Raw genomic sequence first — 27,579 nt, forward strand, 5'->3', positions numbered from 1 at the left:
GATCATTCCTGTGGGAAGTTTTCGTATTCATACTGTGCCTCTGTGGGTCTGGTTCTCATGTTTCCTCCTCTATTCCAACATCAGGCGTCAGAGTGGGTCATTGTCTGTTTAGCTGTCTCTCTGTTTCCCTGGACTGACAACTATAAGCACAATGAATTATAATCTGTGGGAATGGATGCAATGAACTGGATTTGTCGGTCTCTGTTTATTGCAGAGTCTTCATGTCTTCCACTAGACGACATTGAACATCCACGTTGAGTAATTGAAGTTGTGGTATTGTGGACGTGCAGCTTTCTTTGCAAACCAGTTTCCCTGAGATGGAACACAATTTACTGTAGCAATGGATCCTTTTCTCTCAATTCAATTCAGTTTCTCCTTCTTCTTCTTCCTCTCTCTCTCTCTCTCTCTCTCTCTCTCTCTCTCTCTCTCTCTCTCTCTCTCTCTCTCTCTCTCTCTCTCTCTCATATTAAATGTGATGGAATTTGAAGTTAGTGTTATGCATTTGTGTTTGGCTCCATCTGCTGGACATAACTGGCACATAAACATGGATAAGGTGTGGACAGAATGAAAAAGTTCAAGAACAGGACATCCCTCACGCCAGTGCTTCTAAATGCACACAGGTGTGTTTAGTCTTTCTCTGCAGGTTGTCAATACTGATTTGCACATGCTAAACAAATAGCCTGGACAGACAGATAATAGCATAGCTCCAACTCTAAACCTCTGTTTTGTTGAAGTGCTATATTGTATTATATCATTAAGATGCTGCAGGTAATGAACTATTCTTTAACAACCGATAACTACAACTTCCAGATCACTGTGGTTTTTCGTATTATCATGCTATTCAGGTCTTCAAAAGTAAAAAAAAACAACATTTGGCTGCATGTAGCTGGAAGTCAAAGATATAGTCAGCCCATTCATGTAATCTTCAGAAAAACTTAAAAATATAGAAACTTTGTTTAATGTTGACACATTTTTACATCTGAGTTGTAATCCCAATCACTTGAACACACTCAGAACATAATACAAACTAAAGTGGAAAGAAAATAAATCAAAACAATGTGGTCAAATAAATATATAGCAGATAAAGTCATAATTTGTCACAGCTGGTGAATGTCATCTTGTGGGCCGGACTGGATCATCTGGTGGGCCAGCTGAACAAGAAGAGAGGCCTGAGGAGGTTCAGGTAGGAAGCTATGAAGGACGTGCATGCAGATGGTGTGAGGAGGGAAGGACCAAGGAAACGGAGGATGTTGAATGAAAAGCATCTGCTGTGATCATGGGAAATCACCAAAATAAGAAGAATGAGGCTGAAATCCAAGAGTATTATTAATAGATTAAAACATTAATATTTAAAACTTTGGCCATCTAATTTGTATAAATAAAACATTTAGATAATTGTTACATCTCTAGATCTTGATTTATTTTAAGTGAAATGACACACTGTATAAAGGGGTTAAACTTGTAGCCGGGGAGCAGCTGGATGGACTCAGCATCCCAAGGAGACCTCTGACCTCTGGAGATGGTGGGCAACCTGGCAGCACACAAACAAATGAGGCAATGGGAATCGTTGACAATAATGAGTGTCCTGCTGTTCGTGTATGCAGCCTTTAAGAGATCATTGATGTATCCTGCTGATTTATGTGACATTTAATCTCCCACACACAGGATCTCATTTTGGTCTTGAACTGACTGTAAAGCGATGAAGCTGTGAGGCGTCTCACCTCTGGTCAACTTACTGATTTGGTTTGAACTTTATGTAGACTATAAAAAAGACAAAAGCTCTAATTGTCTGAGATTTTCTGGTTGACTTTGACTCCAGTGACCAGACAGTCTGTCTCGCCTCTGAAGTTGTTACTCCAGATTTAGGAGACATAGAATTAATTTTCTTTGAACTCCTGAACTGCGTGCACTTAGTATTGGCGCAGGCTCATAAATCTTGCCCAAAGTCTCTCCAACACCTGTCTATGGGGTACTTGCACTCTGTTGCCCTCTGTCCCAGTGTGGGAATGGAGATCAGGGCTGCCACATAGTCTTGCTTGATGTGCGATTGCACCCAAGGGCCTGCTGCTCCCATCATCGCTCATCTTTATGCATCCCGGGCTGCCTCTAGAGGAGCCAAGCACATTGAGATATGATTGTTGTTTTTTTTGTATGTGTGTGTGTGCAAGCGTGAGTATGTGTGTGTGTGTGTGTGTGTGTTCTCGTATTTCTATCCTTGTTGGGGCCAAATGTCCCCACAAGGATAGCAAAACGTGGAACGACGTGCCTTGTGGGGACCTTTTTCCGGTCCTAAGTAGGAGAAACAGTGTTTTCTTGACCATGTTGTTGTTACTGAAAAAAGTAAAAGTGCAAAAACATTTCTTTAGGGTTAGGCTTTATTGTGGTGTGGGTTAGGGTTAGGGTAAGGGTCAGGGTTAGGGGCTAGACATGAATGGGAGTCAATGGACAGTCCCCACGAGGATAGAAATACGAGACTGTGCGTGTGTGTGTGTGTGTGTGTGTGTGTGTGTGTGAAGAAGTGAGAGGCATGGGGGTAAAAAATACAGTAGTCTATTTTGATATGATGAGATCCTTGAAAAGTTTTATGGGAAGTATGATGAAGGACGAGGCCTTCAGAGTTAAAGGGTTGTCCAGAGTTGTCCCTTGCAAAGTGTACGTGTCTGAGAAAGAGTGTGTGTCTGTGGGCAAGCTATACTGCGCACCACTAACGTGACACAGAAGGTTGCGCAAAACTGTCAACCAGAGTACCTCTGGATTAGTTAAGGTAAACTATTATTTTCATTATTATTATTATTATTGTTATTACTGTTGTTGTTGTTCCTTTTCCATATGATTAGTCTGTGTTGTAATCCTATTATTAGTAGTTAGAAAAAAATATGTCTATGATCAATATCATTCCTCCGACTTTTTTTTTTCCTGATCTAGTGTTGACCCGGAAAAAAGGACCAAATGACCAAAAAAAAAACAACAAACAAACACGAAATGAAACCCAACATAGCCAATAGAACAAGGTAATATGTAAAGTAAATGTATTGTTTGAACAGATGCCATTTTTTACTCTCTGCACCTGAGAAGGATGTGCGAATGCCTCTGACTCATGGTGCAAGACAGTCAGGATCTGGGAGGACAAACATATCTTCAGATAATGGACCAATCCAGCATGGCTCAGGTGAGACACACACAACGGCAGCAATTTGCTGCTACTGGTTATTGTAGTGTTACAGGTGATGCATGGAAAGTTCATACTTAATCATAGAAGTGAATAAACAATAAGCAACAGACATTGCCATCTACTGTATCTGTTTTGACCTGTAATGAACTTGGTCCCTGCTTTTCACCCCATGTTGGCTGTGGCTGGATGTAGCCTCTGCCATTGTGTGGAGAAGATAGCATACAGGATTGGTAAAAGAGAAATCACAGAATAAAATATACAACAGCGAGAGATGATGAAAACTATTTAAAAATTAATAATGCTATTTGTTTTTTTCAAAAATTTAATTTTCAGGGAAAAAAAGATTACTAGTTACAGATGATTTGATTTTTCCTAAATGCTTCTTTTGCAGTCCTCTGTATTACATGTTCGTCAGTTATTTTAGCCCTGTTGCCAGTCACTGAAAACGTATGTCCCTCACCAGAAGTTCATTGGCGTCAGTGGCCGCCTGCCGGCTGCCGGTCAGGAAAACAGAACCTCTACGCTGTTTGACGTCAGAGGATGTTGCATAGTTCAGTTGTGCTAACTCCAAAACCGTGACAGCCTCTGTGGACCTCTCATCTGGAACTAATCATTCAGTCACTGCATCTCCAGACAAATCAGTCAACATCAGTGACCTCCAAGGTCAGAACAGAGTGTCGTAGAGAAAAATTCTCTCTCTCTCTCTCTCTCTCTCTCTCTCTCTCTCTCTCTCTCTCTCTCTCTCTCTCTCTCTCTCTCTCTCTCTCTCTCTCTCTCTCTCTCTCTCTCCCTCTCCATTGTAAGATGTCATTTACAAAACAACAACAAAACATCCTCTACTCTCTGACCCCAGGTGACCTGACAAAGAGGCAGCGGTAGGGGACAACTCTTCGATGCTCTGGTGCAGATGACCCCCACATACAGGAAGTAAGAACTGTCTTCCTCTGGGCTGTAGGTCCTAATCAACAACAAAAACAGTTATTTTTGGACAAACATGTTTGTCTTTGCTTTTGTTTGAACATATTTTTATAAGGTAACGCATGGCATGGACCATGTGCACCCCTGTTTCCACAGGGTTTTCCAGCGCACTAGGAGAAAGATGAAATACAGCAGGTCAGAAGCAATGGGGTGACAGGGGGATGGAGGCGACTGCAAGAGAGGGATTTACCAATACTCACATGCTGCGCTCGATCATTCTCTCTTTTGTGTGGTGGACAATGAGAGCCAGAGGTAGAGGGCTTAAAAAGGATACGCACACTGTTTGAGCCAGAAACCCAGGAGAGAGACCGGCCCAGTCAGAGGTATCAGAAAAAGTTTTCAGTTACTTGTGACCTGCATTTACTTGTAGATATGCATGTTTTTTGGGGCTGAAATCAGAAATTAACTTGCTTGTGTTTGGAAAAACCTGAAAAACTACAATATCAGAGCCTGTGTACAACTTTAGAATTGATTAAGAGGGAAGCCTATTGCATTTATGTGTGCTTAAAGTGTTGATCTTAAGCTGCACAGTATCTTTTTCATGACGACTGGTGAGTTTAGAGGTTTGAAACAGGTGCGGTGTGGAGTACAGGAGCGGAAATCACTGGCTTGTTGGCTTGGTGAAAGAGTGAAACAGTGCTGACAGTTCAGTTGTTCAGTTCTGAAAGATTAGTTTGTGGTGCACGGAGGGGAATTAGTGGTAAACAATGGCTCCGAACTGCCTGATAGGCAAGCTCATTGTCACACAGCAGTTTGGGTTAAGTGCTTTGCTGGCTGTGACCAATATGACAGCATTTTGAAGAACGACTGTTTCTTATCTGCATTCATGTTTGAATTTAAAACTGCATGAGTTTATTTTTAGTTAAACGTTTCACGGGGATGTAGACATATGAGATTTGTAAGGTTTTTTTTTTCTCCTGCATTGGTGTGCCGTGTACCATGACTTCTTTTTTTTTTTTTTTTTTTTTTTTTAATAATTGATGCTGTAAGAATAGAATAAATGAAGTGTACTTGTCCAGAACAGCACCTGCATGTGTTGATGGAGATCTATTCAGTAGAAACCTGTAACCTGTACCTCCACTGTGATTTCTAACTGCAGGGATTGGCAGTGATGCATAATCCGCTTCAATCAGTATAAATACATTGAAATGTAAATCTAAATGAAGAAAGGGTCCCTTGGCTCTCCAGTGCCTGCCGTGCAGTGTTTAGCTACATGCATTTTCAGTTTATCATTCACGGCATTAAATGCAGACCACCGCACAGTAGTTTATACATAGTGCACATTTGTGACAGCTATTATATAAAATATTTTTGTGGCCAAAAAAGTTGCTGAAATTGTACATCTTTATGTCTAAATTTAATTTGGCACTCTGGAGAAAATTACTGATTCAACTCATCATACCTCCTAATTTTATTATTATTATTATTATTATTATTGTTAGAATGTTTTTTTGGTGAGTGAAATTGATGTTGTGCACCTTTTATTTTCACTCAGTAATTGTGATCGTGCTTGTGCAATTCTTGGTAGTTATGCAGAACTCAGTATAACAGTAGGTCAAAACCAACAAACTTTCGAACTATTTAAAGTTGAATTAGATGAAAATACAACATCCCACTTTATAAATACCCATTTGCAAATTCTAACTGTCAGTTTTACATTAAAACCAGTTGAGGTTTCACTGAATAGGTGCTGCTGGATACATGTGTTTGATCTCTAACCCCACACACTCTCCTCCCTGTCTGGCTCTTGACAGTTGCTGAATGAGAAGGGGGACCGTCCTCTTCCATCTTTCTGCACGATGCTGTACTCTTTAGCAGGGGGAGGCACGCTCTGTGGAGTGGCTGCACTGGTGCTTCTTATTGTTTCTACAGCAACGGACTTCTGGATGCAGTACAGATACTCGGGAAGCTCAGCCAATCAGGGACTCTGGAGGTTCTGCATCAACCACAAGTGCCACGCTCACACAATCACCGTAGGTGAGTGCTCGTGAAGAAAAAGCAGCTGTTGAGGATGGAAGCCAAAATCTTCTTTTAATAATATGGTGCTTCTCACATCTATAGTGAAAAACAATCTAATTAAGTCTCACCTCAAACTCTTGCTCAAAACAGTTTCTTTCACTCTAAGTATTATTTGTTTTGTCTGAGAGAGGGCTTCCTAAGATGTTTCAGTAAAAGACGTTAACAGCAGAGAGGATTCAGCTGCAAAAACTAGCATTTGCAAACATGTTTATTGTTACACATGTAACACTTCCATGCATTTCAGCTTAATCTATGGTTCTGAAAGTGTTGATAAATTGTTCTAAATCTATGGCAAAACCATTGCTGCATGCAAATAAACAGTCTGCCATTGCAACAAGAAAAAAGAAGGCATCACACTGACAATGAACATTTTAAGATAACGTGAGGCTGTTATAATAAGTGTACAGGTGGCACATCATATTGTTGCTTTTACATGTAGCATCATTAACATAATTTAATCAAAACAGAGGCAAAGCTAGAATGCTGAATTCCTAAAGATCTTCACTAGTTGCAACTCAGTTCTTAACCTCAGGTGTTAAATATACACAATAAAAGAATAATGTCATCAGAAAAGCAATGTTGTTATCTTTCCGTTTTATGCTTCACTTCCTCCTTCTTAATATGAATAATAAGAAGCGTATCAAACACATAATATGTTACTAAGTGTTTTAAAACAAAATAAAAAAAACAGAATCAATAAAAGAAATTAGAATTTAAAATAATCTAGAAGATTAGATAAGAGTATAGTTTTTGAAGGATTATAAATGTAGTTAAAGTTTTCAAAAAATTAATTTCATTTAAATTTTCTGATGCAAATTTAAATCTAAATCTTAGTAAAGAAAGACCTGAAAGAAATCTCTCCAGAGCGATGAGGTCCTGACCATAATCTTTCTTTGCACCTTGTATTATATTGAATACACAATAATCACAAAGAAATTCAAACGAACACAGTGAAACATAATTATGACCAAAACAGACACAAAACAGTCAAAATGCTCATGAACCTATCAGACATTAAAATATGATGCAATAAAAATAAGATACTCCCATGTGAAAGTGGTCCTGACCTCCTGACCTTTTCATTCATGCAGCCTTCTGGGATGCCACGCGGGCTTTCATGCTGCTGGCGGTGCTGAGCTGCTTGGCCGGCGTGGTTCTCGGCCTGAGTGCGTTCACTAACGGCACCAAGAACCGGAGGGTCCGTACAGGCGGCATTGCCCTGGTGCTGTCAGGTAACCGCTCAGAGTTTAGGGTGACAGAGTTTCAGTTGGTCCGCTTTGTAAAGCACAACGGGTTACATTTGAACTGAGCAGTGAGAGGTTTTTTTGACTTAAACATGCAAAAGTTCCCTGAATACACTTTACTATGAGTGGGACCAGCTTAAAGAAGTGACTTCTCCTCTCTCTCCACCTCTCTTATCCACTCTGTCTTTTCCCAGGTTTTCTTGCTTTGCTGGCTCTGGCGATTTATACCGGAGTGACTGTCACTTTCTTTGGCAAGCGCTTTTTAGACTGGCGCTTTTCCTGGTCCTACATCATTGGCTGGGTGGCCATCATTTTGGCTTTTGCTGCAGGTAATTATTACATTATTCATGATGGTCATATTTATTGTGAAACAATGAACAATGTTTATTGAATAACAATTTCAAAGATGTCAAAAGTGACAAAAATGACCGTATTTGTTTTGTTGGTTGATAGAAATGAATAGAAACAATTCCACTTTCATATAATCCATCTATGTATTTAACAAAAACAAAGTATACTGAACATGTGTAATGTGTTTCTTTGACATGTTGTGTCTGAATAAACTTTACTTTTACTTTACTTCTACTTTACAGCCAAATATGGTGCAGTCTCATTTCAAATAAATCACTCATTGCTACTCTGGAGAAAGTAACTAGTATATCTAACCAAGGACAAAAATTCTGCTCACATTGTGCAACACTTGATAAATAAACAACAAGCATGCTTCACTCAAGATGTCCTTTGTTGACAGTAACTATGTGCATTGATAATAGATACATTTTTTTAAAATAAAGCACAATAGGGAGTGATTGCATGTGAGTGTTTGATGTGAATGAGGACTTGTGTATTTGTTTTTTTGTACCTGTAGGTGTGTTTCAGCTCTGTGCTTACCAGCGGACCACTGCAGAGCCTGCTCCCTCCAACAATCTGGACAGCTGAGCAAACTGCTGAGCAAACTGCTGCTGTGCATATTTAGAATTAAATAAAGTAGAAGTTACAGAATATATTAATGTGTTTTCATTGGAATATTTGTTGGCTTCTCTACAGTCTGTTTTTTAAATCAGTAAGTTCAACTGAACTTCATGAAATGATGAATTCAAAGGTATTTCATTGCTATATCTAAAACTCACCACAAGAGGGCGCTCGAATGTAAAATACAGAGTAACACAAAACTCGAGTGTCACTGCTGCATTGAGTTTTACTCAAAAAAAAAAAAAAAAAAGAATGTTACACATGATTGCGGCAATTCCATCTTATAGGAAATAAAGAGCAATGAGATTCATGCATAAACTCACAGCTCCTTAAGGGTTAATAGCTGCAAAATAAACAAGGGTGGAAACAAGTAAACAACTGCAGTGGATCACGCTATTCTTGTGCCACGCCTCGAGCACAGTGTAGGCACTCAAGGCACCGCTTTGGACTGGTTTGAGTCTCACCTCGCTGATAGATCCTTCTGTGTGTAGTTTGCAGTTTTTCTCCTCAATGACCCCTCTTAGCCGTGGGGTCCAACAGGGGTCAGTTCAGGGGTCAATTCTGCCCTCTACTGTTCTTTCTTTATAAGCTTCCTCTGAGATCAGTATTCAGGATATATGACATTCGTTTTCACTGCTATGCTGACGCCGTGCTGTCATTAAAAGTCACTTCTAAGGAATCTCTTCATGCTGTGTTTATTTGCATGACAGATGTTAAAACGTGGATGGACTTGAATTTCCCAAACAGTGGAACGCTTTGTTCCTCTGTGAGTTCTGCAAGCAGAGTCTCCATTTTTAGATTGTGGTTAAAAACCCACTTGTTCACCTCAGCCTGAGGCTGAGCAGAGTCACCGATGGATCTTGTATTGTCCTGTTTTACTGTAGAGCACTTTGGCTCGCCATAGGCCAAATGTGCTGCAAAGACACATTTGATATTAACATCAACATCAAGAACTCCAGTTACTGTGATGAAGAAGTAGATCATTTCTGTGAACATTCTTTTCCAGACAACACAGTGTAATCAACCTTATTTTAAATATCATGAGTCACTGGTGAGCTTGCCCACAAGATCACGCTTGATTTTCAATTGATTTTTAAAGTCAAGGTAATTAATTTACAGTAAAAAAGCTCTGGGTCATACAGCAAATATCACAAAGGATAAGCTGAAGCATTTTCTGTTTGCAGCAGCAACAATTATTGCAGACTTCTGGTGACTGATCTGATTAATTCAATAATGAGAGGTAAAAATTTAATATGTTTTCTGATAGAACAAAGATGAAAGAGCGCAAGCCGATGGGCCACTGGAGAGGACATACAGGCTGAAGCTGTGTTTGTTATAACTGAAGCAAAGCCACACTCAAACTCTGGGTTTTCAGTTCATGCTAGATTAGAGAATTGAAACTCTGTTCTCAAGAACTGTTACATTGCAGAAAATGTACTTGATTACCAGTAAAAAGTGAGAGTTCGCCCAGCTGTTCCCTATTTACAGAGTTCACACTGTCTTTGCAACTTTTTCTGCCTCAATCTGAAACCGCATAGTAGGGGAAATACTCAAAAATTACTTGATTACAATGAAAATGTTACTCCCAGCACTTAATCATGTGGAAGCATTATTAAAGTTTTAGATGTGCATCACGTCCAATTTTGCAATTGCAAAAATATGCAAAATTAAATACCCACAGTAAATGTCCTGATTCGCAGATGTGTTGTCCATATGTACCAGAAGGAGTTGAGCAATAGCTGCACATCTTGTTCAATGCAGATGTCCCAAACTGTGACATGTTCTCCAGTGATTTGGTGTGGAAAAGTAAAACACACAGACTTATGTTAGTTTGAAACATTTCATTGTTTTAGAACAATAGCAAAGCCATCTCACAGAGACTACTTTGAATTACACAGAATGCAAATAAATATATATAGGACCATGGCAGAATTAAGGACATTAACGATCAATATAAAATTATGTACAACACTTTGAATAGTGCAAAACCCCACAAATACTGCCCTCAATCTTATTCTTGAATGAAGCCCATTTTTATTCTGAATCTGTGACTGCGTGCTGCCCCCTGGTGGGAGTTTATAAAAACTGACAGTGGTGTTATATGAGGGTAAAGAAAAAAAAATCTTAGCTTATTAGAAAATTATTCTCCTGACTAAGGGTGTAGCAAAATGGAGGCGAATTACACAGCTTCCAAAATGAGGGTAAATCTTTCGGATGTCTTATGGATATGTGTGGCTGACTGGGTCACAAATGGAAGGGGAAAAAAACAAATAGAAAATGGGAAGATTGAGACTGAAAAAAAAAGTATCAATTAAAGTCAAGTGAACTTGAGAAACTAACAAAACATACAGAATGTGAGGCCCATCATGAGCACTAGTCTTTGAAACAACAGAAGAAATGCTGACAACCTAAATCCAGGCAGGCAGGTAGTGCCGACCACCCCTGAGTGATTTTTATTTTTCTTCAAAAAAGGCCTTAGCACCATCAGATACCACAGACACTGTCCCACTTCTTCGGAAATGAAACTTGGCGTCTTAGATTGTGACAGGCACAACACATTTTTTTTTTTTTTAAAGTGCTCTTGCTCGATTGAGCCGTCTCTTTCACCCACATTTTCTGAACAAATTTTCTTTCTGCAAAACACCAAGCTCCAAAACTGCACACATAGTTAAATTACATTTTGCCATGCATAATAATTTGTTGCATATTGAAATATTCTGTTGGGGACCACTTGTTTCACCATTAAAGAACTGGTCGATGCAGCTCGTGTGGTTCTAAATTCTCCTCTTCAAGTGAGAAGAGTGAGAATTAATTTACATTAGTCAAGTCATGATTTTTGAAAACACATACATTGACATCAGAAATACATTATTGGTGCTACTTTAAATAACCTGAAAAAAAAAAGAACAAAAGAAAGTCTACAAATGCCACTTGGCCCTAATGAGGCCTGTTACAGAGAGGATTTTTCTTTAACATAACTATCCTGGCAGACAGTACATCAACAAGATATCACCACCAGAAAGACTTTAAATCTATGCCTCCAGACCAAAGTGACAGACAATCCGTACACAAAAAAAAAGTCCGCTTCTCTGAGACAAGATCTTTGTGTCCTAATGTACTAAGCATTTGTGCATTGATGATGCATTCCTCCAGTCGACGGCGGAGGGGAAACGACCTCTGAGCATTGATCATTAAACACGTTTAAATCACGCCAAAGACGAGGTAAATAATACTGCAATCATTGCTGATTGAAGAAAGAGAGAAAGGCTAAAGACCGTCAGGAAAGTATCAAGCCTCTGTGGGCTGATCTGAATTGGCGATTTCAGCCATCATCATTTCCACCCACAGTTGATTAGAAAGGTAAAGAACCGCTGGAAGAAAAGTACCCAATGTTTGAAGACAGAGACAGATTTGAACGCACACATCTGATAGACAGGAAAAGTTGTCTGTGTACTCATGCAAGAGAAGTGCACAGCGTGCATCTTTGGCTATGCATAGCACTCGTTAGTCTCTGGTGTGGAGGTGCAATAATATGCATTACAGCAGGCTAATACTGATTGCTATAGCCCTGTTCAGAGAGGAGAGGACGAAGGAGAGGAGCTTCACAGATGTGGAATGCTTTCGGCCAGGGAAGGAGCTGTCTACTTGGCTTTTGTGTGGCACCTTGATGTATTCGAGCCATCTGGATCGGGCTTTGGTTTGGACAAGAGACACGCTGCAACCAGGCAGTGTGTGCATACATTTTGGCTTAGCTCTCTGCAACTGAAGTCATTGCATGTCCTTTTGTTTACTGCACTGAGAGGAAGTATAGCCCTTCAAGTAAACAAGTGGTCTCTGAAATTGCACATGGTGGCCACTCTTCCTCTACCGTTAAAGGGAGCGGAGTCTGAAATCACAGACCGGCTCGGTTCTGCAGGGAAGAGGCCCAAATGTTTTTCCAGTCATGAGTCAACCAATCTCTCCGTCTGTCAGCGAGTGTTATGTGTCTTGGCGATACCTGCAACAAACAAAGAAATAAACTGAGTATGACATAACATTATTAACCAACATGCTCAAGCATTTAGCCGGAATCCATTCTACACCCTTTACAGGAATTCACCGATGCACTTACTCGAAAGACAACTGAAGCACTCATGCAGATGAGTGAACTCATTACGAAGGTATTTAATTTTGATGAGCAAATATCCTCACGCACTCAGCACCAACACACGGCTTGTTTTTAGACTCTATGCATGTTGTACCCTGAACCCATGAGAGAACGGAGTTTTTATAAGAGCATATTTGAGTTTGTTTGGACCTGCACAAGAATCTGCCTCATCAGTTTGAATATAATCACAAGGGGAACCGGATCTTAGGGCTCCAACTATAGTTAATTTCTGAATGTTCCTTCAGTTGCACGGTGATTATGCTGAAGTACAGACACAAAGACAAGAGAAACTGACATTAAATAAGGAAATCGTCTTACCCGCTCTGCAAAGTGAACTCGGGCAGTGCACCCAGGGACGTCAGCTGTTCCTCCAGAGCCACGATACGCAGGCCGATGTAGCTGGAAGACAGCAGCAGCAGCACAACCCTGCAACATGAAGAAGAAAGCAAATATCACGTTGGTTGCTTTGTTTATACAGTGAGAATGATAAGATCAAACACTGGAATGATCTGTAACTTCTTAAACATCAGCATTTATTTAATCTGATTAAAAACATTTTAGTCTGTTCAGTACCAATATGTCTGCAAGAGACGAATTACACAGCAGATAACTTCAAGTAAAAACAGGCAACCGGAAACTTTTCAAAATATCAACAAATGGCCAAAACCCAAAACTGGGTTTTTAGTGTAGTACAACTGAACACAATAGTTATAATGTGCTACTTACAAAATCAAGTAAATAAAGAGTAAAGTGTTGAGTGTGCTGGCCTCTCTCTGAACCAGCAGGGATTTGGCTTTTTCAGTCACATTCCAAACCCACGATCCACCTGAACACAAAGAGGAAACATACCCAGCATGAACATCATGAACACATGATGCACGACGACTTCTTTGCAAATATTTTATGAAGCTGTGAATGAAGTGTGCACGAATGACAAGAATCAACGCAAAATATTCACTAGTGAAATTTATCTAACCACCTTGGGAATAAGGAGCAGCAGATTTCTTGAATTAGGATATCAAACGACAAAAAGTTCTGCAGCTACTAACGACTTAAGGAGATGACAGAAATGATTGGGCCCTGGAGGAGCTGCAGTAGGACTCTCACCTGACACAGACAGCTCCTCTGAAGATGAGCTCTCACTCTCCTGCATGTGCAGTCTCCTGACAGTGGAGCCATTTCCATTAGGCACTGTGTCTACAGGAAGAGAGAAGGCGGGGCAGTGTTAGATTTCTGACAGACCTCGGATCTGGCCAGCTTGGCACTTACGCATAAACGACAACACAAAGAACCAGCGTTGATTTCCTCACCTTGCTGTGGTGTCTGCAGCGGCTGGTCTGGTAAAGACTCACACTCAGCACCGTCGAACTGGTCGACGCTTTCATCCAGACTGGACTGGCTGGAGTGCTGTTGGCAAAAGATAAAGGACTGTCATTTCAAAGCACGCTAAAGACACTTTATCATCGATGGAATAAAATATGGAAAATGCCCACTTACACCCAGTTTGCCCTTATCAAAGCTGTTTTCTGCAGAGGAGAAGACAGGGCTGCTGTTTGTACTGCCATCCTGTAAGAAAGAACATTTACATCAATTCACAGTCCAATAACACACAGAGAAGCAATATATATGCATAGTTATTTCTACAGTCAGATTTATTTATAGAAAATGCTTAAGAAGAAGTCTTTTAAGAATTACACACAATTTGGAGCAAAGCTATTTCAACATTTGACAAGTCACTTTGTATTTGATTAGTTAGTAACACTCACCTCTAACTGAGGACAGAGCGAACGCAGCAGCTGATAACAGGACTCTCTATTCCGCAGTGACACAAACAGAAACTGGAAAAAAACAAAAAACAAAAAAAAAACGTTAACTTTACAGATACGCTCTGCTGAGGAAACCTGAGATCATCATTGCTGCTTGAGGTACTGACCTTCTCTCCTTCTGTGGTGCGAATCGACAAGGCGTTTGGTACCAGCAAAGCAGTGTTCTGCTTTTTCACTATGTGGATGTAGGAAATTGGGATCACTACCTGCAATGAAACACGCATTAAGAACTGAGTCCAATCGTGTGAAGACACAAAAACACGACAGTCCAAACCTGACTCAATGCTTACCTTTGTGTCCTTGAGCAAAACTGAGGAATAGAAACAGGCATTGGTGTCTGTGATGTAGAGTCGACCATGATAGGGAACTTCTTTCTGCAGGGCACAGATGTATGCTGGGAGGACAAACAAACATCAGTTAAACAGCAGTCACGCATTTCTTCAATGTCACATGGGCCATCTTTGTTTTCTTACCATGTATCAAGTTTTCAGTCTCAGGAATGTCTGGAAACAACTTGTGGAATGTCTTGTTGTGCTTTATGAAACTCTAAAAAAAAGAGGACAAGATTGTTCTGTGAGACTGAGAGTAGAAACTAACAATGCGCACTTAGACTGCAACACACGTCTCTACTTAGGCCGGAGAGACATCATTTTCTGTCGTTTGGTCTCTGTAGGCTTGGAGTTACATTTACTTACACTTTGTGTGCCGGTGCCATCCGTCCTCTCAAAACCCTTGCTGTCAGCATCGAGTGTCAGAGACCTGCAGAGACAACGCACACAGCCATCAGTACAAAGCCTGCTTGTAGCCAAAACTGTCAAGGTTTCATAGTGGTAGTAAACAAACATAAACATGCTTTTCAAAGTGAAAACTTGTGCTGGGCAGACGGAATATCTGACAATAAAATAAAGGGATGCAATATAAAGTTGGGAATCAAAATGTTAGGAAGTATGATGTACACCCCTTCATCATTGCGGGCACCAAATATCTACCTCAGATATCTGAATCATGTGAGAAAACAGTCAGCCTACACGGTGCGTGCAGTCATGTGTGTGTCACGACTGAACACCAGCTGAATCCCAGTTGGGTCTTGTGATGCATGTTCAGAATAGCTCAAAGTTTCCACTACATCACAAGTGTGATTATAAACATATCATGCAAACTAAGATGACCAGAGGTTAAAAGCTTTTATGTTTTTGGGCAGACATCTAAAACATTAAAAGCAGTAGATAAGCGATTGTAAATAAGATCATCCCCCTTTGACATCATCAGAATGTTGATTCAAGACAGTTTGGTTTAACTACCAATAAACCTCTAAACTTTTATGCTCTGTTTTATAGCCTGAATGGATGTCATCATGTCTGATGAAAATCCAGCTATCTCCTCTGAGTCTTACCTGACAGCGACTTGCCTGGTCAGAGTTTTGTGCTGTTGTTGGATTTCCAGCTGGGCCGCCTCAAGGCTCAATGCCTTCCGAGCCTCCACCTTCTTGAAGCTACTGCTGCTTGAGCTGCTCCTGCTTTTCTTCACTTTGGCTGGCAGCCCGCCACCACCACCACCACCACTCTCCACTGGGTAGGTACTGGACATGAAGAGGGGAGAGGGAGAGAGAGAGAGAGACAGAGAGAGATTTTAGCAACAAGTATTTCTCAAAACACTGTGTGTTGATCAAGCACATGCATGAGTTGGTGCACCAACATGTCACAGCATGAGCCCAGCATAACTCCTTGGACTTTTACAGTTACGATAACAAGAAACTGCGCATCAACTACAAATTAAACACTCACATGAGGGAATGGGGGAAAAAAAAAAAAAAATTAAAAGAGGGGGCTGAACTCCAAAATGCTGATAAAACACAATGCCACTGGCAAATCTAGCAGCAGATTTAAATACTTGGCAGTTTTTCCACAAATCTTATTCATTAAACATATGAAAAACTTTTCATGCAAATCAAGATGACTAGCAGACAACGATCTTCTCTTTATGAGGTGTTTTAACGGGTTATCTTTTTCCATTTGAAAAAAAAAAAAAAAAAATTATGCAAGCTGCATCAGCAGGTTACACAGCGTCACTGCCAACCTGTTTTAAAACCAGACCGACACAGGATCAGGTCGTTAAAACTGACAGCCCTCTGTGCCAAGAAAAAAAGGCTGTAACTCATCTTTCACCAGCAACAAAGGTATAATTCACAGAAGAATACAAGTTGAGTCAACAGTTAAAAAAAAAAGGATCTAAATCAGTAAATTGTGTCAACATTGGGACTTTCTAAGACAAGTGACTGACAGAAATTCACTTTCAGCTTGACAAACAGTTGAACTTCAAAACAGTAACTCACCTGGTAATTTTAAATCTCTTTGATGTTCGAAAAGACATATACCTACTGACAGTAGGCATTTCCTATCTTGCAGGCACAAAAAAAGAAAAGAAAAAGAAGCCGAGCTGCTCCCAATAAGCTAAACGGACTGGCCTCACGCAATCAAAACAAAGCAACTTGAAAAAAAAAAAAAAAAGCAAAAAAAAGGACAAGAAGATACTGATACTCCAAAACAATTTTAGTCCCTTTTTAATGCTTAAAATATTTAATCCAAAATGGATGGGTCTCTTTGCAAAGTTAAAGTTCCTCACCACATCCTGCTTGGGGGGAAAAAGAAACTGTTGCAGCGTTGCTGTATGAATGTGCTATTAAAGAGGAAGCCACTTTGTGTTGAGCATGGTGTGACTCTCCGTAGTGTGTGACGTCAAGCTGAACCACTCCTCCAGAGCCAAATAAGCATGAAAGAGCCGAGCACACACACAATCCCCTCTCTCCTGCTCTCTGCCTCTCTCTTTCACAAGCGCACACGCAAGCGCACAACCTCAACATGTTAAAGATAATAAGGCTCAACCCACAAAATCTTTCAGTGAAAAACTGTATCTTAATCCGTTCTGGCAACTTAAAGAAGAAATTAAAAAAAAAAAAATCAAATGTATCTGTGATTGAGAAAGTCAAATTCTTATAGCGTGCTCAGACTAGTCCATCTGGCCCGATCAAGGAGTGGTGCATTTTCCACACGTCTCCTTAGGCAGTAATCTAGCCAACAAGACAGAAATACAAACCACAAATTAAAAAGCTTGACTATCAAACAGCATAAAAAATCAACCCGCGGTGAAAACTTTCATGTATATTAAAGTCAACTGTATATAGTTCATTTTTTATCCGCACAAATAATTGGGGCAAAGGTGAGTGAGGAAAAAGGAAAAAACATGAAATGTAGCTTCAGCTGGACCTCTAACCTATAATTAGTGGTATGCAGCAATGAAAGGCTTCAACCGTTCAAGCCAGCTCGTCTTTATAGATTATAATCTCTGAATGCTTTGAAAACTTAAGTGTGGCTTTCCCTTTAGATATTATCTAAAGATGCTTGCAAATTTGGAGCAAGTAAACTACTGTGGTTGACCTTCATTTAATTGGCACAACAGTGTGACAAGTTCACAATCACCTGATCAGTAAATGGTCGTCACTTTTGCTTTAATATGCAAAACTTTGATCAGGCAGGAGTGGCACACTTAAAGAAAAAAGAAAAATTCCAATAATGGTATGAAGTGTTTCACTTTCTCTACAGCTTCTGATCATCACTCAGGACTGAGTAACATAGCTTCTTAAAGCTCAGCTCTGTCTTCATGAATATTACACACTAAAAATCTCATGTTCACAAACTGTACACTCTAAGACATTACTGCTGTTAACTTTCTGTATATTGGTAACAGGCACTATACTATCAGTACCTGTCATTTTTATCCAATCTGGAGGGCAACAGATTGAAAACTTCATTGGAAAAAAAAAAAATCTTCTCCTGGATTACCAATGAAGATCAAAGCAGAAAACTCTATACAGGAAAGCTTGTAAAAATGTTCAAGGTCATCGTCATCGAGGGCAGACATCCATGTGTCAATAAACAGTATAATGACATCACTATATGAGGAGATAGTATAGAAAAAAAAAGATAATGATTGTCTCAAGGGTTGGGCGATAAAACGGTAAAGATAGCTATCGCAAAATAACTCCTTTGATAGACACGAAATTCGGGATGGGAATCGAGAACCGGTTCTTTTGTAGAATCGGTTCCTCATGCCTCGATTCCAAGGAATCGTTTTGCCGTCTCCTTAACGATTCCGCTTATCGATTCCGCTGTGTGCGTGACGACGTATCATGTGCAGAGCGCATGCATTCACAGCAGCCACGGTGCAGCTGCGGTCCGCTATGGGGCTGCTACAGAGCCGCAGACCGGAAACTTTCAGCAAGGATCATATGTTTCCTCACTCTGGAGCCCGCTGCTTCAATCTAAACAGAAACAAGTCGGGTGCCAGATGGAAAGTAGATACGCGATTCAAAATCTGTGATTTCAAAATAAAATCTGTGTCGCGTTTTTGTCTTAACATTGGGTTTTTTTTATTCTTCGGGTAGAATATATAACAAACAATGCGATCTAATCATTATATGAATTAGAAGAATCGACAATGTTGTACTTACTCATTGTAGGAAAGTCTGGCGTCTGTGTTGCCAGATTGGGCAGGTTTCTGCACAATCAAGCTTATTTTGAACCCGAGGTGGGTTGATGGAATGGCTATGTGTTTGTGACGTGTTTTTTTAAAATGCAAATCCAGTTTTTACAGTTTTAACATGCATTTTCTACAGAGATGGAGGTTTGAACTGCTTTCTATTGTTGGATGGTTTTAACATTATATTTGGGGCAGATCTGGCAACCTCTGTCAACTGACAGCAGACAAAGAAGGCCTGTAAGTGACAGAGCTGCAGAGCTGGACTGGACGGCACAGGCATCCACTGTGAGCCCAGCAAAATTTGGTTTTGAGCTTTCCAACCTGAAGTCAGGAAGAAGCTCCAGAGTTTGGCTGTATTTCACAGGAAATGATGAAACTGGGGCTACTTGCAATGCTTGCAAAGTTGTCATGACATGGATATTTTTTTCTTCTGTTCAGGATGAAGATATTAAAGAGTTAATGCAAACACCCCATTTGTATTGTATCATTTCTCACTCAACGAGAATCGATAAGAGAATTGATAAGCAGTATCGATAATGGAATTGGAATCGTTAAATTCCTAACAATTCCCATCCCTACACGAAATATGGTCAATGGACTTAGAGTACATTTGTCCATGCAGACAATAAGAATAGCCAATGACAAAGGGAGTTCTTCCACTTTGAATCAATCATGTGGCCAAAACACAACCATACTACGCACAGCCCAGCAACAGCTTCAGCTTATTACCAGATGTTGCCAATTTTTGTTCTGTCGATACGTATTCAAGCTTCAATGTTTGCACTGCTGCAGCCGTGTCCCTCAGCAGTGGGCTGCTCAGCCACTCATGGACACAGAACCGCGATCTTCCCACCACCATCCCAGAAGAAGAGACCGTGCATCGCCCAACAAATCACCCAAAACCCAGCCAGGCAGCCTGCCGACAGCTAAGCGACCGGCCCTCAACACCCCGACCACGCCCTAAGACCACCAGGTGGGAAATAGTCCCAACCTCTGGGACGGACGACGGAAAAAGAGACACCAAATCGCTGCGTGCCCCAGACAGAACGGGAGAGGTGGCAATCCCAGCAGTGAGACACCGTTAAATAGTTAAATATGAAACAGAAAAGTAATCTTTACTTAAAAATGCACTTTCTGCAAATCCGAGCCCTATGTGACAGTTGTAGAATGTTTGAAACGGGGCTGAGCGACATATTGGGATTCATAATACATCAAGACTTAAAATTCGACACTGCAAAAACACAATGACTGTGAGCTGACTTTGCTTACAGTTGAGTCATTAATGCACATTTATTTGCAGAGTTGAAAGACACATTTCACTGTATTTTGCACCAAGATACATTGTTTAAAATTGGCATGATGTTAAAATTGTACTTGTTTTGAAAATATTACATTTTCATTTATATTTGAACAAAAATATTTGAATTTGTGGATGTTTGTGCATTATTCTCCTGTCATTTCACTAGTTGACTCTCTCTGGTTTCTCTCTATACTAAATTGAGTTTGACACACCTGGCTTAAACCCACAACATGTATTTCTTTTTTTTTTTCTTCTTCTTCTCAATGCATGCCACTTTTTTTTTAACCATTAGGCAAATGTTTATTTTGTGCAGCTGGTGGTAAATAAAAGTTCCTGTGTTGCAATGTGTTGGTGACTTTGACCCAGAATTGTATTTGTGGTAAAACTGTGAGAAAATAAATATATATCATGTTTACACTGTACATGAGGAGTTTGAGAATACCATAGATATGAATTTATAGCCATATCATCCAGCCCTACTTGTGTTCCATTTTGAAAGACTTTGGTAATGATCACCAGCCTTTACATAGCAGGAGCAGACTGTAATGGGTGTGTATAGGATGCAGTGAGAAAATGAACTCTGACCTACTTTATACAGATGTACTTACTGATGCCACTGGGTATGGAAAAAGAAAAATTTACTTTGTTCCATCCATGCCTGAAATCTTAAACAATTTATTATTACGCTTCAAAAGTCTGAGACGATAATACATTATGATATGGAGGAAAATTTATCAGTGATCCCAAAAACAGTCTTAGAAGAAGCTGTAATATGACATTGGAACTCTTGTATAGAGAGATTTTTTTTGTCTTTATCTTGTTGTCTTTATCTTTTGTCTTGTTAATCCTAGCTGAGAACGAACGATAGGTGTGGTACATGCACAGTGTCAGTTTATGAAAAAGACAGTGGAAAGAAGCACGAAGGGACATTTTTAAAATGTAAGATAATGCATAATGAAGGCACGCAGCTTTTGTTGACAGAATGTTAGTCACAACAGCGTTGCCTTATCCGTCTATTAAAGTACGAGTTCAAGATCAAAAAATGTATTACCTTGTCAAATTCGCACAGCTATAAGATTCAGCTGCAGCGCCCTGCGGGGTCAACAAGTAATTTCCTTTCTCCATGAGCCACCAAAATGTTTCCCTTCTGGTCTTCCAAAAGCTTTGAAAACTTGGAGCCACTGCTGATCAGCTCAGTCGAATGTGAGGCTATTGCAGCACTTTTTAGCGTGAGCACGTACTGCCAAATGGGAGTAAAGGTCCTTTTCACGGTAATGCCTGAAAGCACGCAAGAGCAAGATAGCGTAAAGCGAGATAAAGTACAGCCACACACCCAGTGTGTGTGAGGGCTAAGTGAAAAGAGCCAAGCTGAAAAAAAAAAAACATTTAAAATAAAAACCTCAGTCAGTTTTCTTTCTCCCACTTGAGTCTAGTGCTTTCTGACACAGTAACAGGCTGAGTTGTTGTCGACACAGTTAACTGTGGGAGGTAGCTTGTATAAATGTGAGTGTTGAGACAAACACTGCCAGGTTATTCTTAGCGTATAATACGGAACAATACACATTACCCTACTTTCAATAAAAACAATGGAACAAGGGCAACGTGAATAACAATAGCTAGCGCACAGTCTTTGTGGGGGATTGAAATGAATGTCATCAGCCACCAGAATACCTGTGTTGTTTAAAAGCTTAAAAGGTGAAAACACAACAAATGAAGCGTCGATATGTTTATTTATTGTTTGGTGAGAGCAGGGGGCCCTGGTGTTATTCACATACTAGTACAGCAAAGAGCTGCTGTTGATCAATAAGTTATTTTTACAACTATGACTTCAGCATCCGGGACAGTGAAATAGATAAGTTCAACTGCGACTCCTGACATCAGCCCTAATTTAGCCTCCACATGCGAGTCTCCACAGCTCCCATCCCAGTGCCACCTGATACATTATCACTGTAAACATATTGGCACAGAGTGTCATGCTGAGCACAAAGGAATGGCTTCATTATGTAAGATTCAGCCAAAGTCAAAACAGCAAATGCTTGTTTCATATTACAGCTGTGTGGCCTTTCAGGCTCTAACATCTGATAAAGCAACCAGATATCATTGCTATTAATGTTTCACAATTTAAAATAGCAGCAGGCCAGTACATACCTAACAACATTAAAACAATTTCAAGGCTACCGAATGTAAACAGAACAGAGAAACTCACAGAAGCCTCATTATCCTTATTTTATTACATATCACCATCTTCAGGAGGCATTTAAGCGGGGGAACGGTCTTTTAGAAGGTACCCAGCAATTATTGGAAACACTGAACACAAAGTACAGCACAATGACCAACAAAAAAAAAGTCTACTAACCACACTTGCCATTTTAACCACAGTTGACCTGTGATCTTAAGAGTATGAGCGGTTTCATAAACACATCTACCTCGGTTTTGTCATTCATTTTACCTACCAATAAATGTTGCGCAATATGAAAGATTGCAACAGCCACTTACGGTAACTTCAACTTTGTTCCTGAAGGAAGCACTCCGGCCTGAATTAGCATCCAAAACAAACATATATGTTAAGTCTCATAACATGCAAAGAGAAATGGAAAGTGAACTTCTTTAAATGGTCGTCTTCGAGCTTCGAGCTGACCTCTCTGAGGTCTATGCACCTGCAAACACATGGACAAAAAGATTCTGAGAACTACCTGTATTATATATCACGTGTGTTCACTGTATGTACATTGTTCATTTTGGGTGATTTAGCCTTATTGGGAGATTATATTTTCCATTTTAAACTTTTCTATTTTGATTTTGAGGGAATACATGTTTACAGCATGGAAAGACCAGTGAGATGGTACTCCCATTCTACCATTTCTTGCATGTGCTGTAAAAATTGACAAATAAAGCTCGCTTTGACTTTCACTTCAGTGATGAAATACATCTGTAGATGTCACATTAATTCATCAAACTGAAGCTATGGCTGATGTGGGATCAAATTTCTCCAGCACAAGACATTCCAGTCAGAAGAACAACTCCCTTGGGTACAGAGATATGACGTTTTCATTTTCTCAAAGATGAGGATTATGATCCCAAGAGTCCTGCTGCAAACATCAGGAATGTGTCAGATGGATTGCAGCACCAGCAAGTTTAAGATAAATTTGCGTCTAAACAAAATGCTTTCCCACGACCAGCAACCCTGCTGTAAAAACACAAGCACCAGATTTCCATGAGACACTTGCATAAGATTTGCTGCTATCATCCTGAGATCAATTAAGCTAATCCAGTTTGTGCAAGAGCGTCACCTTCTGGAAAACCATAGGTAATTTATCCAGTCAAAACCAGTCTTTTTGAAGCATATAGCTTTATCTTATGCATAAAATACAGAAAACAAGGACCTCAAATCTGACAAGTTTTTCCAACAGTCATTCATATACTTTGATAATCTTGTGGAAAATCATTAATGCAAGCATCGACTATTCAGCAAATTCTACATTTTAAAAAATTTCCAGGACTTAAAAAAAAAATCCCAACATCCCAACTATAACATGACTGCATATGTATGTTACTCAGATTTAACAGGACAAGTTAGGATGGCAGAGAAATGAGCTAGTGGTCGTGGCGAAAATAACACTCAATGTGTGGTGCCCCGCCAGGGCTCAGTCTGCAGTAAAACTGCATGTGTATGTGTGCCAAGTGGAACAGTGTGTGTGTCTGTCCACATGTGCAAGTGTGCTTGAGTGGGAAGTCATGTGGCTCCGTACATGCAGCGTCTCTCCACTTCCTCTGTGCAAACTGGGCACAGACACAGAGAGGGTCTTTCTTTGAGGTGATAGAGTACTCTCAGTGAAAAGGCATGAGGAGTTGAGAGGAATGGTGTCTTGTGAGGGCTGGAAGAGCCTACCTGAACTTGAAAAACTTTTTTCTTTTTAAAGTAGGTCACTCTACTGTATTCAGCAGGCGCTCAGACGTAATCTACAATCAATACTGTATTGATCTGTGCTTGTTGGGACAGCAGACTGTCAACAAGAGCCTTCTTACATGAATGTTTTGTGAACAAATAAATATAAAAACCCTAACAAAAACAAGTGTCTGCATTTTGAGATCAAAATAACTGAAACACAGAGGTTTCTCTTAAAATGGTGTTGGATACTGATCTCACAGATCACTACAAGCTTGCTGAATATCTCTTGCTCACAGCTTCTGGTAAAATTTGGAAATAATCACTTAACTATCAGTAAATAAGTTCGACTGAATACTTTAAATATCACAAAGATAAGGTTTTGGGGCTCATAAAAAAAAAAATCTCAAAGTTTCACTGAAGTCAGAGTTAGAAACATTCTTCACTTAAGATTGAAAACTGAAAATCAGAAATAAGGTACAATTAAATTAAAAATAACCCTGTTTCGGAGTTTATTTAGAATTATCTGCTGCTTATTTGCTTTTTTCCTATGACCAGCCAACCATAACTATTGCCAAAGCTTGCTTGCTTAACTTTATGCCCATCTAGAGGAGGTTTACCTAGAAATTAAGAAAAAAAAAGTTGAGTCAAGCTTTCATTGGTGGAGACAGGACATGCTATTAACAAAAGCGCAATACTACATGTTCCTATGAAGACTGCAATGAAGAAGAACACTGAAAAGCAACAATTTTCACTTTGAGTTAAGCCTGCAGCATCTGTATACAATTTGAAAAATCTACTGAAACACAGAAATTCATGGAAGACATGAAATTCACCCGGCCACTGCGAATACTTTTCATTTTTACTGTGATGAGAGCAGTGAAGAGGTCATTAGCACTAGACTGACAGAGGTGACACATACTTTTAACCGTTACCCGCTGGCTAGTTCACAACCCTTCATTAGCAGATGTGGATGTGGGAAACATCCTTTAACTTGGTTCTCCCCTGTGTCTGCATCACATCTCATAATTGAGACCTACATAGATTTTGCTGCCCACAGCAGCAAGGAGGCTCCGTTCTCGGAGCATCTTCGTGGAGCCAACAGGCCGTCTGCAGAGGTGCCCCACCCAGCCTATTCTAAGCTTCTTTAACTCTCCAAGCTCTGCAGTTATACTGTCTTGGTTTGCACCACAGTAAGGTAAACAATTTTCTGAGTTTTTCCCCCTTGTTAGACGACAAAGAATATATGGAGTTTCAAACAAGGTAAACAAAGTACACTCAATTTATTTTGTTTCCTTTAGAGATTTCAGTTAATGGTTAAGAGTTTCATTCAGAAAATATATATTTAAAATAAACAGAAGCTAAGGGGGTGGCATACCGTGGAAGTTGCATTTACATGGGTGATTTTACCCACTGAAGCCTGACATTGTCACAACAAGAGTGTGAGTGTGAGTGTGTGTGTGTGTGTGTGTGTGTGTGTGTGTGTGTGTGTGTGTGTGTGTGGAAACTGATAATCAACCCCATGCCATACTACTGACACACCGTAACAGATAAACAGCAGGCCCCCTCTGATTGGCAGTGCTCTTGTTCTTCAGCTAAAGGCTATCTATGGTGAAAGGCAAAGCTCGGAGGACGAGGAGTACTCAGAGGGAGATACTATGAGCATTTATATAACACCACACACCACCTGTGGTCAACTCCTGGGAGCTATTAATAATCTTTTCCAAGAAAACATAGAGGTACTCGTCTCATGTGTGATTGGCAGACACATTACCCTGGGGTTCAGAGGGAAATACAACATATCTCTGTAGTACTTAAAGTGTGTGTGTCTGTGTGATTGTTCAATCTGCATCTCTTCTAAAAACATGTACTCTGGACGTCAACATGACAGCATCACTTAATCATAAACCCAAATAGCTGCCAATCTGATCCACTGAGGTCAGTCAATGAAGTCATGATTTCTGAGCGTGAGGCAGAAGTAGGATTAAGAACAATCCAGATCTGGACCAAATCTCCTTCACGCCACTGTTCCACTTGTAATGCTGTTTATTTACACCAACTGGAACAGACTACCTAACTACTACTGGAGTGACAAACACAAGTAACACAACAAAGAGTTGTTTCTTTACAGTATCAAGATGTAGCAACATTAGCCCACAATTCTTCCTCTTCCAAACACTTTCAAATCATTGTAGGACTGACATGTTTCATCAGCAAAACCACAAACTTTACACAAGTGAAACTAAAAAGCATTAGAAATATTTCCCTTTAAAGAAATGTCAGCCTTAAAAAATAACAGCGTGTGAATATAACACTGACTGTAATCTGTATATAAACCAAACACACTACACATATTTCCTTTGGGAACTTGTATGGTATATACCAGTGACATTTCAAAAGCAGAACAAATATCTTTGTACTTGGCTGGCCAAAATAGTAACCACATACCGGTAATGTTCTGTACAAACCAAATCGAGCAAACTACAATAAAATCTTAAACTCAAAGGTCTGTGATGCTCATTTAGAACAAAATACCAACATTAAGTAACTGAGTTACTGAAAATGTCTTTGATAAATGACTTTTGTTTTTTGCTAACAAGTGAAAACACTTGCCTACTACAAAATACTACTCCCCACGTTTTACAAGATGAAAACACTTGTAAAACCTGAAGAATAGTGTTTTGCAGTAGACAAGTCCTTCTTTAAACACATAAATGGGATCAGGTGTTGAAGCCAGCAGCTCGTTAAAGGGCTGACGAAATACTGTGAGTCCCAAGTTAAAACACAGTGGAATTTCTCCCGTTTTTGGTTGAAGGATAATATATTTGCGAAATATATCTCAGGTTTGAGGAGTTTTACATTGTATTGCACAGTATTAATAGACAGTAGAGTATGAACTGAGCCATTTAAATGCCAACACATCTTAAGCCAGGCAGACGGCTAGCATGCTAGCATTGTGTATCCAAACTGAGAGCCCTTTTCGGCTGAATATTCAATTATAATATTTCACAAACACGCACCGATCTCACAAATATTACGGTGACACGATCAAATAGACTGCTGTCAAGCGTGAAAGTAATGACATTAAGCCCGTTAGTTCCCACCCTGCCGAGGATGCTCGCCGGCAGATAGCGGTTCAGCTAGCCACACACTCCGCTCACCTCTCTTTCATGAAGTGCTTTATTCTGACGATGGCCTTCTCGTCAATCTTCCTGAGGAAGGTTTTCAACCTCTCTCGTTTGTTTTCAAGCATTCTCTCCTCTGCCAGTGGTGGTCGATTCGTGTGGAAACGACGCTCCACGCCAAACTCCAGCGTTCCTGTTCAGCCCTTGCTTCTTTTTTTTTTCCACCCCACTCACTTCATCCACGGCTGATTAAGATAATGAGCTTAAATCGGACCAAGTCAGACAGCCAATCAGAAGCGGCGACGAGCTGTAAAAAAACAGTCATGTCAGATGGGCTGGCCAATCAGAATGGGGTAGTTGGTTTGTGCGGACCG

The 27,579-nt window shown here is 40.1% G+C and overlaps 2 protein-coding genes across 5 annotated transcripts; one reads left to right on the forward strand and one right to left on the reverse strand.

Moving 5' to 3' along the window:
- The first annotated feature begins 5,949 nt into the window (after nucleotides 1-5,949).
- Nucleotides 5,950-8,352, forward strand: lim2.2 (lens intrinsic membrane protein 2.2). The gene is made up of 4 exons (XM_030084093.1): nucleotides 5,950-6,127; nucleotides 7,261-7,401; nucleotides 7,608-7,742; nucleotides 8,282-8,352. Exons 1-4 carry the CDS (start codon nucleotides 5,950-5,952, stop codon nucleotides 8,350-8,352), a joined length of 525 nt encoding a protein of 174 aa, XP_029939953.1.
- A 2,446-nt stretch (nucleotides 8,353-10,798) lies between these two features.
- LOC115382350 (GRAM domain-containing protein 2B) lies at nucleotides 10,799-27,439 on the reverse strand. 4 transcript variants are annotated; one of them, XM_030084090.1, is made up of 13 exons: nucleotides 27,242-27,439; nucleotides 15,767-15,937; nucleotides 15,054-15,117; nucleotides 14,832-14,904; nucleotides 14,649-14,752; nucleotides 14,466-14,564; nucleotides 14,299-14,370; nucleotides 14,030-14,098; nucleotides 13,843-13,939; nucleotides 13,640-13,729; nucleotides 13,259-13,358; nucleotides 12,851-12,958; nucleotides 10,799-12,382 (listed from the first exon to the last, which is right to left on the reverse strand). In XM_030084090.1, the coding sequence occupies exons 1-13, from the start codon at nucleotides 27,331-27,333 to the stop codon at nucleotides 12,364-12,366; spliced, it is 1,158 nt and encodes a 385-aa protein (XP_029939950.1). In that variant the 5' UTR covers nucleotides 27,334-27,439; the 3' UTR covers nucleotides 10,799-12,363. The 4 variants fall into 4 exon arrangements, with proteins under 4 accessions (XP_029939950.1, XP_029939949.1, XP_029939951.1 ...); XM_030084089.1 differs by having other exon boundaries at nucleotides 15,752-15,937; XM_030084091.1 differs by lacking the exon at nucleotides 27,242-27,439 and adding an exon at nucleotides 21,246-21,382 and having other exon boundaries at nucleotides 15,752-15,937.
- Between the last annotated feature and the right edge of the window lie 140 nt (nucleotides 27,440-27,579).

The sequence above is a fragment of the Salarias fasciatus genome, chromosome 23, assembly GCF_902148845.1.
Source record: "Salarias fasciatus chromosome 23, fSalaFa1.1, whole genome shotgun sequence".
Classification (NCBI taxonomy): domain Eukaryota; kingdom Metazoa; phylum Chordata; class Actinopteri; order Blenniiformes; family Blenniidae; genus Salarias; species Salarias fasciatus.

Coding starts and splice junctions, on each gene's coding strand:
- lim2.2 (XM_030084093.1), top strand. CDS start 5,950: ATGCTGTACTCTTTAGCAGGGGGAGGCACGCTCTGTGGAGTGGCTGCA. Junction 6,128..7,260: donor CGCTCACACAATCACCGTAG/GTGAGTGCTCGT, acceptor TCATTCATGCAG/CCTTCTGGGATGCCACGCGG. Junction 7,743..8,281: donor CATTTTGGCTTTTGCTGCAG/GTAATTATTACA, acceptor TTGTACCTGTAG/GTGTGTTTCAGCTCTGTGCT.
- LOC115382350 (XM_030084089.1), bottom strand. CDS start 27,333: ATGCTTGAAAACAAACGAGAGAGGTTGAAAACCTTCCTCAGGAAGATT. Junction 14,905..15,053: donor ATGGCACCGGCACACAAAGT/GTAAGTAAATGT, acceptor TCTTTTTTTTAG/AGTTTCATAAAGCACAACAA. Junction 14,753..14,831: donor GACTGAAAACTTGATACATG/GTAAGAAAACAA, acceptor TTGTCCTCCCAG/CATACATCTGTGCCCTGCAG.